Source organism: Carya illinoinensis, chromosome 1, assembly GCF_018687715.1.
Source record: "Carya illinoinensis cultivar Pawnee chromosome 1, C.illinoinensisPawnee_v1, whole genome shotgun sequence".
Classification (NCBI taxonomy): domain Eukaryota; kingdom Viridiplantae; phylum Streptophyta; class Magnoliopsida; order Fagales; family Juglandaceae; genus Carya; species Carya illinoinensis.
The window spans coordinates 54,592,878-54,605,632 of NC_056752.1; the positions used below are offsets into that span (position 1 = coordinate 54,592,878).

Sequence of the window (12,755 nt, forward strand, 5' to 3'; positions counted from 1 at the left end):
ATACATGGTTATAATTAGATCTTTGGTGTTGCTAACCATTAGTTTCCTCTTCTTTCTTTTCTTAAGGATACGTACTTATAAATTAACAATCCTCGTTATTGGAAGAATTTGGATGAGTTTCAATTTCATTAATTAATTACCAAAGTTAAAGAAGACATGAGGCTTTCCATATAAAGGATCATATTTATTTTAACCTGTATCAATTGATGACATGGATTAATTTACACGACTGGTTTCTAGCTTGAATATAGCTTAAGACCAAGGAACAATGCATGGTTAGAATAGGGAACAGACGTCGAGAATTGATGAAGAAACAACATGAATTGTAATTCAATCTAATGTACGTGTGACTATTATTACGCTATTAACTAAACCACAAAAAAAACATATAATTAACAACTTGAGAAAATTAATTAATTAAAATAAATGGAAACTAAGAAAAAAAAAAAAAAAACTGTTTTTTGGCTTTCAATATTTGAGATGAGAAAATCAATCAGCTCCTAATTCACCAGTACTACTGCCATGGTTTTCTTTTCCGTTCACAAGTGGTGCTTTTGATGTTGGTGGGGTAGTGGAATTGTTGCCGTGCTTCGATGCATTTGGATCATAGGTTTTTGTCTTTAGTCTGAAAGAGAACTTTTTCAAGATCGCGTTCCAACTTCCCTTTGTCTTCACTAGCTTGTCAATCTCTTGTTTCATGGTTGAGCATTCTTTCTCGAGCTCAGACACCCGTTCCTTCATGTCATCGACTGCTACAAGGTGACTTTGGGTGGTGCCTGCTTGAATAGAGGCGTTATGTCTGACCAGAGCAAGATTCCCGCTGTGATTTTGAGTGTTCTCAAGGTTGTCAGAGACAAAAAACCAACCAGCAACAGAGGTGCGGAGCCTGAGTTGTTCAAAGAATAAAACTTGGACAGTGACACGAAGTGGCAACCTCTCGTTCTGGGCTGCATGGGTGCTGGCTTCCAGGGAGAGCTTCTGGCAGTTCATAAGCCTGCAGAGTTGTTCCCTTTCGGAATCTGTTAGCCAGGGGTGACCCTGAAGTTGAGAAACACTAGTTTTTTTAGGAAAGACAGATAAAATATCCAGCGCGCAATGAATAACTTCAAAGAAAATAATCTAACATGCAGTACAATCTAGTATGATTGTCTTCAGTAAACTTGAAAATGAAATGAGTTCTCAACAAAATTCCTTTCATAATACAGTAATTTTTTAATTCCACCATGAAAGCAAGTATCATTTCCACCTAAAGGTAAAAGAAATTGCTACTTCTCAAAAGAAAAAAAAAAAAAAAAAAAAAAAAAACAGATTTATTGCAATTGAAAACCAATTCTCCTTTTAAGACATTTCTATGAAATATACCAGAATTGAGTGTTAATTGCGATGAATGAATCTCAAGAGAAACTCTAAAATTAATAAAATTTAAACGTAGACCTAAGAAGCAAGAGGTGACAAAACAGAATCATTCCTATAAAAGTACGGCAACAGTGCTCCAGTTTGAACTATGTTATCAAAAAACATAGTCTTTGACCAGAACCAAACATCTTTGCAATAAAAGTCTTCAATGAGCAGAAGCACATATGAAAAATTGTTTTTACCTTGAGAAATATATCAATTGCACGGTAGATTCCATCATCTAATGGCCTCGCATAATCAGGGATAACAGCAGCCAAGGACTCAAATTTTGGTAACTTCAAGTTAACATCAGGTGCCACCTCAGCTAGATAACCATCCACTAAATTAGCCACCCTTGTCATAGGGGTCAGTGGATGTGAAGCTCCCATCAACTGCCCTTCATATACCATACAATTAGTATTAGAATCATGATCCACCAACATGAAGTGATCAAGAATCCGCTGGACACAATCAATATCATAAAGGGTCTCCACTGAGTACCCCATATTTGGTATCAGAAGATCTTCAAGAGCTGCTTGATCCAACTGAGCACCAACCCTTTTCTCTAAATTCTCACGACATGATTGGCTAGCATGTAAAATCATTGATGTTCGCAATAGTCTAAGCAGAAAGTTGGTTGCTGTGACACCCCTTCCAATGGGCAGTAACTCCACTATTTCTTCAAGGAGATTCCTTTGATTCAAGTCAGATGAGGCAGAAATAGCTGATTCTGGGGCATCACGGTTCCCATTCTGGAAGCTTGATTGCCTGCCCAACAATGGGAGATGACTCTTTGCATAGTAGACCACGGACCCAGCAATCCTCTCTGCCTTCATGCCCCTCAATCCAACAGCCAGAATCAATCTTTTATACAGAGGGAATCTCAGAGAGGACACATTCTCATACCACCAATCTTCACTCACAGGATTTGGCTTAGCTGCTGTGCATATTCCATTCCAAATTACAGCTCCACCTGGGCTTTCCACAGCACTGCATCCTGACATGGGCCAACTAAACAAGCTAGGATCTGCACAAGCTTTTATTGCCAAAGAATCAATGCATCTTGAAACAATATGAAGGTCTTCTGCACGTGGCAGAACCTCTTCGCAGGTTTCAAGAGCTTTAATTGAGTCAGTCCAATAACAAAAAATTTCATTGAGAAAATGTTCTGTCTGAATTATGAGATTCCCCTCTCCATAGTCTTCAGTCATCCGAAGATACTCAGCTGCACACCTGAGACTGACTACATTCAATGCAGTGAGCTCCATCTTAACACCATAACAAAACTTGGCTACAAGAAGAAAGGTTTTGGCTCCTCCCGGTATGTCATGAAGCTGCAAAACACACTTCTTCTCATCCTCACCAGAAAGCTCTCCAATAAGATTTTCTAATATTCCGCTCCTGGAAAGCAAGGGAAACTGCAGGGCGTGCCAAGAAAGCAAGGAAATGCAGTATGATAAGTAAACGAGGAATATAACTAAAGATTCCAGAATGCCAAAGATATGCACACAACTTAATGTCTACTAAGAATTGAAGAATCAGGCCGGCCTTTTGACTTTTCAATGGGCAAGACTATATGACAACGCAATAGTATCACAACGAAAAAGAAGAATAATCATATTCAAGAAAGGAAAACAATAATATGGGTTTCCATACATCCATAATTACAAGAAGTCTAAAAAAATATCGTAATTAAGCTTCTATTCAGTGCACATTGTTTTTATCACTTACCTGTAAACAAATATAATTGACAGTTTTTCTTTTTTTTCTTTTTAGCTTCAAAATTTCAGGGCTACAATGAAGAGGAAGAAGATGAAGAACAATATCAGATTGTTTCGTAAATTTATATCACAGATTTAAAAAGGGAAATAACAAGATAGAGAGAAAGAAAACTTTCATTATTGAGCTCCTATTCAGTGCACATTATTGAACCCATCACTCTCTCTCTCTCTCTCTCTCTCTCTCTCTCTCTCTCTCTCTCTCTCTCTCTCTCTCATGCATCAATGTTTAAAATCACAGAAGTCGCACAAATAAATGCAGACAAGATGTTTATGAGCACCAGATACTTTGACTATTTCTAGTTATACTTCTTGTAGTGAGGGTTACCTCAAGACACAACACACAACCAAAGGAGATCAGAGACTTAAGGTTGCACTTGAGGTGCTTTCTTCAAGCATCATCTCAATGTAATCTGGATGCAAGCATTGCATGCCTCTTAAAGCATGGCGTTGAGATCCATATATGCCATAAATAATGACAAAGCAAGTAAGAGGACAAAGAAATGGCCCAGTAAAATGCACCTTGTGGAGATGGAAGATCATCTCTCCAACTTCAATGACGACATCGCTAGGAAGCCCAGTTGAGCAAAGCCTGCGAAATTGCATTTGGCTTAGAAGAAATATAGGAGAGAAGAATATATTACTCAAAGACATGTTGTCAACACAATAATGGTCATTAAGTCAGCATTCGGTAATAATTAGGATTCAGAACCAGAAAGGATTCAGAACTGAGAATCATGCATGTAAAATAGCAGCAAGATGAATCTTAACATATGAACAATAATCAAATTTCTCAAATATTCTTTAGCTATTTTCGTTCTGATCATAGCACAAATCAATATAATCACAGAGATTTTGTTATTTACCCAACAGGAAACATAAGCTTTTGTTAACCACTTATGAAGAAGAAAAAAGTTACTTCTATCTATTTCTGTTATTTATCATGGCAGGAACCATGACAAGGCAAGTGTCAATTCAGTTTACATGCAAACATCAATCAAATTAATCTCGCAGTCCTTATCAACTTTTAGGACAATTTTACTGCCATCTTCTCCACTTAAATCTGTTTTATTTTCTTCTTCTTCTTCTTCTAAACTCCTGTAAATGTTAGTTTGATGGAATTGTATATCTCACCCTGTTACTGAACTGCTACTCCATTCCAACCAAGAAAAAAGAGCCAACGTGGGTAAATACCGCTATAAAATTAACCAGCAAATAATCTCTTCATAACCAGGGAATCCGATCAAGATTTCAGAAATCAATCTGGTGCCCCATAACCTCATTAAAATCCAAGCCAACAAACACAGACTTCCTAAACCCCAGAAACTTCATTGGACATTTCAGCAAAGTATGAGACACTTCAAAACAGACAGTAAAAACCCGATGCCAAATTGTCCCGAGTCGAAAACCCATCTGCCAAGGTATTTGACAGAGTAAATCCGACAACTCAAAATTAAAATATTTCCATATGAGAGGGAGAGTGCCAGATTCTACTTATCCGAGATTAGAGGGACAGTGCTAGATTCCAGATAGTGAAGGTTAAAACCGGATTACATTATAGAATATCAAAACCTACCCATACAAAAGCCGTGAAGTCCGTAAGAAACACACGGGCATGCTCACTCAGTTAACGACGGTGGTGACAAATTATAAATTCCGATTGGATAATTAAAATGTTTGATCCCTCCTTATTATTATAATTTTTTTAAGTTTTTATATAAAATATAATAAATAATTCTAATTTTTTTAAAATTTAAAAATAATATTTTATCCAACTTTTAACTTTTATTTAAAATCATCTTTACCCCCTCTTACCATCAAACTGGAACTAAATATATCGGGTTATTGGCTAATGCAATGAATTACCTCTTTCATAGAGACTCATTTAAAACGTCATAGCATTCCCGTAAATACAATTCACACAATCAATCCCAAAAATTTGAATTCAAATGCAAAACAAAACGAGTACATCACGTAACATCAAATCTTATCACAAACCCACATTGCAATATTTCCATTTTAACAAATTACAATCACCTTATCAAAAAATTGAGGGCAAATATCAAACGGAAAAGAAATACAAAACGATAGCAGAAGCAAGAAATGACTGACCAGGTTTGGCCATCGAGGTGAAAGACTTCGGATTTGGATCCCAGCTTCATGCACGCCATGTCCGACTCAATGACGTCAGCTACTAGAAAATAGAGTTGTAGCCCAATAACAAAGAAGAACGATGAAAGAAGTAAGGGAACAATGTCAATTACGACAGTGATCAAATGGGCAGTGAGCCTAAATGGCTTTTCTCTTGCTCGCTCAAAAAATCTTTCTGTGCGCTATCTTTTCGGTTTTCTGGTTAGAGAGAGAGAGAGCGTCGATGGTCCCGAGTCCAAAGCGCAAAATCTAGGAGAAAATTCAGTTACTGATGTTAGACGACAAAGTCAGTGTTTGGGGCGTTCAGAGTTTCGAGTTTAAGCGCACTTCAATGCTTATTTACGTTGAGATTGTAGTACCATATAAATACGTATGCATTTATCGACTGGATCATTCTCTTTTGTCTTCGAAATCATCTATATTCCAATGTTTATCCATTTTAAGAATGCGGGCCTGGTTGGGTTGAATGTCCTTTGCACTTGCCGTCTTAATAATAAATATTTTTAATTGTAATTCATTTTAAGAAATGATTTTCTGCCTCCTAAATTTTCAAATCTCATCGTCCCAAATTCCCAATTATGGTACGTCTTAAATGTTATCGTGCAAGTGTTTTAACTCAGTAAACCATTTTTTTAAATTTGTTACTAAATGTAATTAAAGATGATGAAATTTAAAATTAAGATTTGAGTTCGATATATAATAAATGTCAAGAAACATAATGTTTTATATTGGTAACATTAGTAATTATAAACACCACATCAACATTTTTTAGTATTAGTGTTGGTTTAGTTATATAAAATTAAACTATTTCATCATCTTATCATTATAATTTTTTTAAATTATTACATAAAATATAATAAATAATTCAACTTTTTCAAATCTCAAAATAAAATTTATATTAAAAAAATTATATTATAATAATATTTTATTAACCTTTCAACAAAAATCTTATCTTATCTTAACTGTAAAATCAATTGAGATAAAGAGTTATCCTATAAAAAATATTTTTATCCCGCTTCTTCCATATTGTTGATGTGATATTATTCATTATTAAATAGATTAACTCTTATATAATTGATATATAATAATAATATCACATTAAGCAAGTTTGATGGAATAGGATTTTTATAATATCAAAGGTGGGATTACAGTCTCTTGCTGAAATAAATTATCATTCCAATACTCTTACAGGAAAAGTTGAGTATATTTTGCTTTGGAGTCCCATTATTATATTGGGCCCAAAATGCTAGCCCAAAACAAATGCAGATGACCAACCATGTCACGAAAAATGAGCCCAAACTAATTTAACACGCCAACAAACTCACTGTACCTCTACTCTATCTCGCCCTGCTTCTAGTCTTCGGCCTTCGCAGTTCGTCAACTACGACGAGGAGAGGAGCGCATCCATGGAAGCTATGCTCAGAATCCGAGCTGCCTTGCTTCTCTCTGCCTTAGCTCTTCTCTCTCTGTTCGTTAGATCCTACTCTCAGGAGATTCAGATCGCCAACGCTGAGCGCCGAGTAAGCCTGAAAATAATTCCCTATTTCGCTTGCAGACTACTCATTTTCGTAATATTTAGTCGTAGATTCAGATATTTCTAATTAGCTTTTTTTTACTTGATAATGCATACTATTGCATCTTATAAGATAATGAAACTAGAGAAAAACGATTTCGATCGGAAACCTGTGTAATGCGTTCCAATTTGCATGTTCGAGTTTGATTTGTTTTGTTATTAGAATACAATGGGTTCATCTTGACGAATTTTTTTAGATGCTTGCTAGTTATAATATTTCAAATCAAAATATGGACCTAGGATTCTCCGTTCTTATCTGTCGCGGCTGCTCGCTTTTGGCATTGTTACTTTAATATTAATTTTTTATTCCGACAATTATCATTAAATACTTCAAGTTTTTTTTGGTCTTTTCCGAAGCTTGGGACAGAAATACTCGGAAATGTTTTTAGTACACAAACTAGTGTTTGGTCTTTACGAAAAAACTTAGGACAGAAAAAAGTGGGACATATTTTTAGAGCATAAACCGGTATGTTCGTGATGATCAGAAGCCGAGTATCAAAGGGCTCCTCTCAACTAAGCCTAGATGTAATTATTTGAATCATTTGAGCTTAACTTTTGTACCCTTGATATTTTAAGAAATACATTTAGATAAGAATCCTACACCTACATAATTCTTACCCTCCATTTTGTTGGCAATCTAAGGAATTCTATAAATTTTTGTATCACATTTGTAACGGTCCTCTCATTTTATTATTCTCGTTTTATATTTTCTTTTCTGGTAGATGTACTCATAACTTTTTCATTGCCACATTGGATCTTAGATGATAGCCCAAGGAAGCCTGATTGATTTTCTGCTGATATTTCCTTCTGTTTCTTCATCTCTGAAGCCGCATCTTTCAGTTACTGTCACCACTAATTTGCTGATCATGCTTGCAGATTGACTTGACTTCTCACATTGTTAAGGTGTTCCTAACCTTGAAGGTATTTATTTCTAATGCTTCTTCAATTGATTTCACACAGTATCAGTATTTGAAATAAGTTTGTTTTTGTTTTTTTTTTTCCTTTCTCAAATTCTATTTGAATTAGGGTGGGGAGCTTGAGGCTTTGTATTTTATTTATTTATTTATCATCATCATCATCATCATCATCATTATTATTATCATCATCATCATCTTCGTCGTCGTCGTCGTTGTTGTTTTTTTCTAAGTATTATTGGTGTTGCTGTTATTGTTTTTGTTAGTGTTATTTTGAGATTCCCTTGTTGGGCTTGTATCTAATTTTATTCTTTTAACTTGAATTAACTTTTGGGAAAATTACAAATCATGTCCATGTGGTTACGAGTATTGTGAGTAAACCTTCTCATGATTTTTCTGGCTCAATTGATAGATTCTCCCTCTTGACATGCACATATCACATAAAACATGAAATTTGCCCTCATCTAGCCCCCAAGATGTGTGGGAACTTAACCAGTCTATTTCTGTACCCAAGAACAGAGTTGTTTTGCTGTCCTTTCAATGAATCTATAAAGCTCATTGAGGGCTATGAGGCCTAATTTCACGTTTCATGTGAACGGGCATGCCACGTGGAAGGAAGAACCCATCAAAGATGGAATGTATGAAGATTTCATTTTATTCCAAACCATGTGGGAGTACAGTGACAGTTTTGTAATGAGAGTAATTAGTTATTATTTCTAACCACGAGGTGGAAATTTGATATTTTACCACTACATGTCAAGTTAATGTCATGGAATTTCTGTCATTTATTATAAATATTTTGCAAAAACTGGCAACCAAATCTTTATCAAACTTCCTAATTATTCGTTTGAATTTCTGTATCTATGTTTATGGTCTTAAATTCTACAGTTGATCTCTTATGGTGGGGAGGGGTTTAGGAACCGACTAGAACAGAATTACAATTCCCAACCTTGTTTGAATAGGCTAATTATGGAATTATATTTTCAATTTGAGATCCCATATTCAAAGGAGCGTTTTCTCCCTTGCACAAACTCATGCAGAGAAATATCTTTGTGTAGTATAGAAGTTAAAGGTTTGAGAGCTCTCTTGTGATCTTCTCTGCTCTGGATTTTGACTATGTCTACCAAATCACACAAATATTGTGTTTCAGGTGTGATAGTTTTTTTTTTTTTTTTCTTATTTTCCCACTTCCATAATCGTAGTCTAAGGGCTTGCCACCTCTTTGTCCCTGCTCTTAAATTTATGATAAAATGCTTAAAATAATATCACCGACTTGGTGGCTAAATTTTGGCACAATTCAATTCAGAGTGCCTGTTGAAACCAAAATTTATTCTCTTGGTCTAAATTTTGAAACCAAAGTCTTTTTTTATAAGTAAGAAAATTTTAAACCATGGTTTTAGTGAAGGTTCATACTGATTATTGAAAATATGTATTAATTTCTACGTTAAGTGCTAGAAAGTGCAAATATTTTGGTGCAGATATTTGATTGATGGTTTTCTTTCAGGTAGAAAATGTTGGGACATCTCCTGCTTCAGAAATACTTCTGGCATTTCCTCCCACTCAAGTTGATCAGCTAGCACTTGTCAAAGCTGCAGCAACTGTCGGAAAACGGAAGAAGAAAAGTTATTTGGCCCTTGATGTGATTCCAACTGAGCTACCTGATGCACCAAATGGAACTAAGTATTTCTCTATATCTTTACTCAACCCATTAAGCACAGGCGAAACTGCAACACTAGAAGTTCTTTACATATTGACACATTCTCTGGAACCTTTTCCAGCAGAAATAAGTCAATCAGAGTCACAGTTGGTCTACTATCGTGATAGTGCACTAATATTATCGCCATATCACATTAAGAAACAAACAACTTTTTTCAAGACTCCAAGCTCTAAATTGGAATCATTCACAAGAGTGGAACCAACCAACCGTGCCGGTACAGAGCTGAAATATGGACCATATGAAAATCATCCTCCATATTCATTCTTGCCCATACTACTTCATTTTGAGAACAACAATCCATTTGCCATTGTTGAGGAGCTTGTCCGTGAAGTGGAAATATCTCACTGGGGTAATCTGCAGATCACAGAGAGTTACAAGTTGGCACATGCAGGTGCTCGACACAAAGGCATGTTTTCGAGGTAAGGTTTATTGTTGTTTTATGTCATATATTCCTCTTAGTCCTTTGGATTATATGAAAATGTTGTCTCCTTTATGGCTAGAATTGGCTTTGATTTCATTATAAACTAAATTTCAAGCTTTCATTCAACGTGTTATATAAACAGATATAGTGTTGTATTAATATGGCATCACACTGCAATATCAATATTTTTTTCTAGTCTTTTTTCCTTTTTCCTTTTGATTTATCACTTGATAGCTCTAATAATAAAAAAAATGGCATTTCCCATTTATTTGTTTTGGTTATTTTTTCTCTCTTGATGTTTGCTTCATTTGAATGTTCATACTTCTTAAGTTTCCTTCTGGCAGGGTTGAATATCAATCTAGGCCATCTATTAGCGGGGTGTCTTCATTTAAAAATCTTTTAGCAAGGCTACCTCCTAGAGTTCACTCTGTCTACTACCGTGACGAAATAGGGAATATCTCATCCTCACATTTGCGTACAGATCCCTGGAAGGTAGCGTGTGATCTCTTAACTTAGATTTTAGAAGATCATTTGAGGAAATTAGTGTGGAAAAATATACTTATGTAACCCTTCCTCCCCCCAAAAAAGGTTAAATGTGTTTTCAGACATCGTAATTACCATTTGTTCTTACAGTCAGAACTTGAGATTGAGCCACGTTATCCTTTATTTGGAGGTTGGAAAGCTACTTTTGTCATTGGATATGGGCTCCCATTGGAAGACTTCCTTTTTGAGTCACCTGATGGCAAGCGATACCTCAACTTCAGTTTTGGATGTCCTCTTGTGGAGACAGTGGTGAACAAATTGACTGTTAAAGTGAGTTCAGTGACATGAGTCTGCGTTCATATTATCGCTGTCTTATTTTTTCCACTTATCGCTTCAAGGCTTATGTTTATATGTTTACTACCTGTCACAATCCAGGTTGCACTGCCAGAGGGAGCAAAAGACCCTTCTGCTGTCATTCCTTTCCCGGTGGAGCAGCATCTGGAGGTAACCTAACTTGTCAATTCACACACACACACACACATGCACACAGGCGCAGAAACTCAACAGTGTGTCAACTCGCTTTGATCAAAACCTACTTATATATTGAAGTCTATTACTTTTGTCCTTTTTTGAATTTGAGAATGACAATATATTTGTGTTTTCAAGGTGCTAAAACTCTAGACTTTTTGTTCTATTTAAATAAACTTTTAATGGTTTGCCATTTTAGGCACTGTGCTGTTAACTTATTTGTTGTTGCTATATAAAGGCATCGTTTAGCAGAATTTACAGCATCAGAAATTTATGGACCAACTAGAAATATTTACATTTGGTGCCTGCAGACCAAATATTCTTATCTTGACATCGTTGGGAGGACTGTGGTGGTTCTGGAAAAGAACAACGTGGTTCCTGAGCACAACTCTCCATTCCAGGTGATTGATAAACATGTTGTAGAACCATACACTGACTTGAAATGTTTTCTATTTAGTCTCAAGGGTAAAATGACGTAGTGTTCTACTAGTTCTCCCAAATCTAGGTGTTTGGGCTCTGCTCACATATCCAAGCCCAATGTGGCAGTTACAATATAATCATAATTGTTGATTTCCATTTCTTTTTTTCTTTTTGGGCATAAGTAAACAGGGTCTGTTAAAACAATTAATGTGTTGTTTCTTCTTTAGCAGGGACATCTGCTATTATCATACTGAAACAAATAGCCAGTTTCTAAACAAGTTACCATACCTGCTCAATGCTATTTGCAATTTTTAGTTTGTATGGTAACTGATAGTCAGTACTCGTCTTTAGTGGGATTTAAGCTGACAGTTTGCCAGGATAAAGTCTATCGATACACAGAGGTTAAACTACAAATCAGTTATGCTCCAAGATGGGTCATTCTTACGATACAGAGACTTTGGGCCAGGCTTGTGTTTATGTTTTTGCTTGCCAGAGATACCCTTTCTCTATCCTCCTGATCTTACTATTTCTTGTAGTGATATTGTTCATCCAGAAAAGAAAATTCTTTTGTTGCAGATATTGACTCTAGTTGTTTTATCTCTTATTAATCCAGGTTTATTACAACTTCAATCCGATATTCATGCTTGCGGAACCATTGATGTTGACATCTGTGTTTTTCTTATTATTCATTGCTTGCTTGGCTTATCTACATGTTGATCTTTCCTTACGCAAGTGATTGGAACTGTAAAAGGTAATGTTCATGCAACTTGGTTATCATGTATATGAAATATTTGTTATTAAGACTACTTTTACTTTCCTCTGGAGCTAGAATTGTGAGTGACTTCAACTTGGTTGACATACAGTGACAGGCGACGGCCAAATCTGGAGCTAGGAGTGTTGGAAGTGATTGCCAGAGAACATAGCATTTAGAAATTTTGCTCTATGCGCGTAGTTGTCTTTCGGCCACTATTTAGAAATTTTGTTGTTTGTGAACTGTTCCCATACATATTGGTTCGCTGTCTTGATATTTTTTTAAGTAATATTAAGGTTCAGATGTGTGTTAAAGAGAATAAAACATTTTATCAGCTCTCCTCATCTTTCTGGAAATCTAGTATGGTTGACTTGTTTTTCACCGGGCGAGCGAGAAGATTGGAGTAAGAAAGAGAAATCAGCAACCCACATGGCTGTGTTGGTGATAATTTCTACTACGCTATATTTTACATTTCTTCCTTCTTGACCAGACTGAGCACTGTGTGCAAGTATTGAAGAACTGAAACCATAACGAAGATTGCTCCCTAGGAATATTTTTTGTGGGTTGCGTGCACCATGAGGTTGAAAGGTTGAAATTCAATGAACTATGAAATGACATGCTTTT

General features: G+C 35.8%; 2 protein-coding genes across 4 annotated transcripts; one reads left to right on the plus strand and one right to left on the minus strand.

Moving 5' to 3' along the window:
- Positions 1 to 273: 273 nt before the first annotated feature.
- LOC122289222 (BTB/POZ domain-containing protein At5g03250-like) lies at positions 274 to 5,652 on the minus strand. Of its 3 annotated transcripts, none has more exons than XM_043096202.1 (4): positions 5,286 to 5,652; positions 3,696 to 3,765; positions 1,599 to 2,813; positions 274 to 1,038 (listed from the first exon to the last, which is right to left on the minus strand). In XM_043096202.1, the coding sequence occupies exons 1-4, from the start codon at positions 5,342 to 5,344 to the stop codon at positions 490 to 492; spliced, it is 1,893 nt and encodes a 630-aa protein (XP_042952136.1). In that variant the 5' UTR covers positions 5,345 to 5,652; the 3' UTR covers positions 274 to 489. The 3 variants fall into 3 exon arrangements, with proteins under 3 accessions (XP_042952136.1, XP_042952139.1, XP_042952143.1); XM_043096205.1 differs by lacking the exon at positions 5,286 to 5,652 and adding an exon at positions 4,750 to 4,827; XM_043096209.1 differs by lacking the exon at positions 5,286 to 5,652 and adding an exon at positions 4,308 to 4,730.
- Positions 5,653 to 6,655: 1,003 nt separating this feature from the next.
- LOC122289233 (dolichyl-diphosphooligosaccharide--protein glycosyltransferase subunit 1B) lies at positions 6,656 to 12,465 on the plus strand. The gene is made up of 9 exons (XM_043096214.1): positions 6,656 to 6,844; positions 7,774 to 7,818; positions 9,316 to 9,947; positions 10,294 to 10,441; positions 10,583 to 10,762; positions 10,868 to 10,936; positions 11,272 to 11,361; positions 11,994 to 12,131; positions 12,244 to 12,465. The coding sequence occupies exons 1-8, from the start codon at positions 6,731 to 6,733 to the stop codon at positions 12,114 to 12,116; spliced, it is 1,401 nt and encodes a 466-aa protein (XP_042952148.1). The 5' UTR covers positions 6,656 to 6,730; the 3' UTR covers positions 12,117 to 12,131; positions 12,244 to 12,465.
- Positions 12,466 to 12,755: the final 290 nt, after the last annotated feature.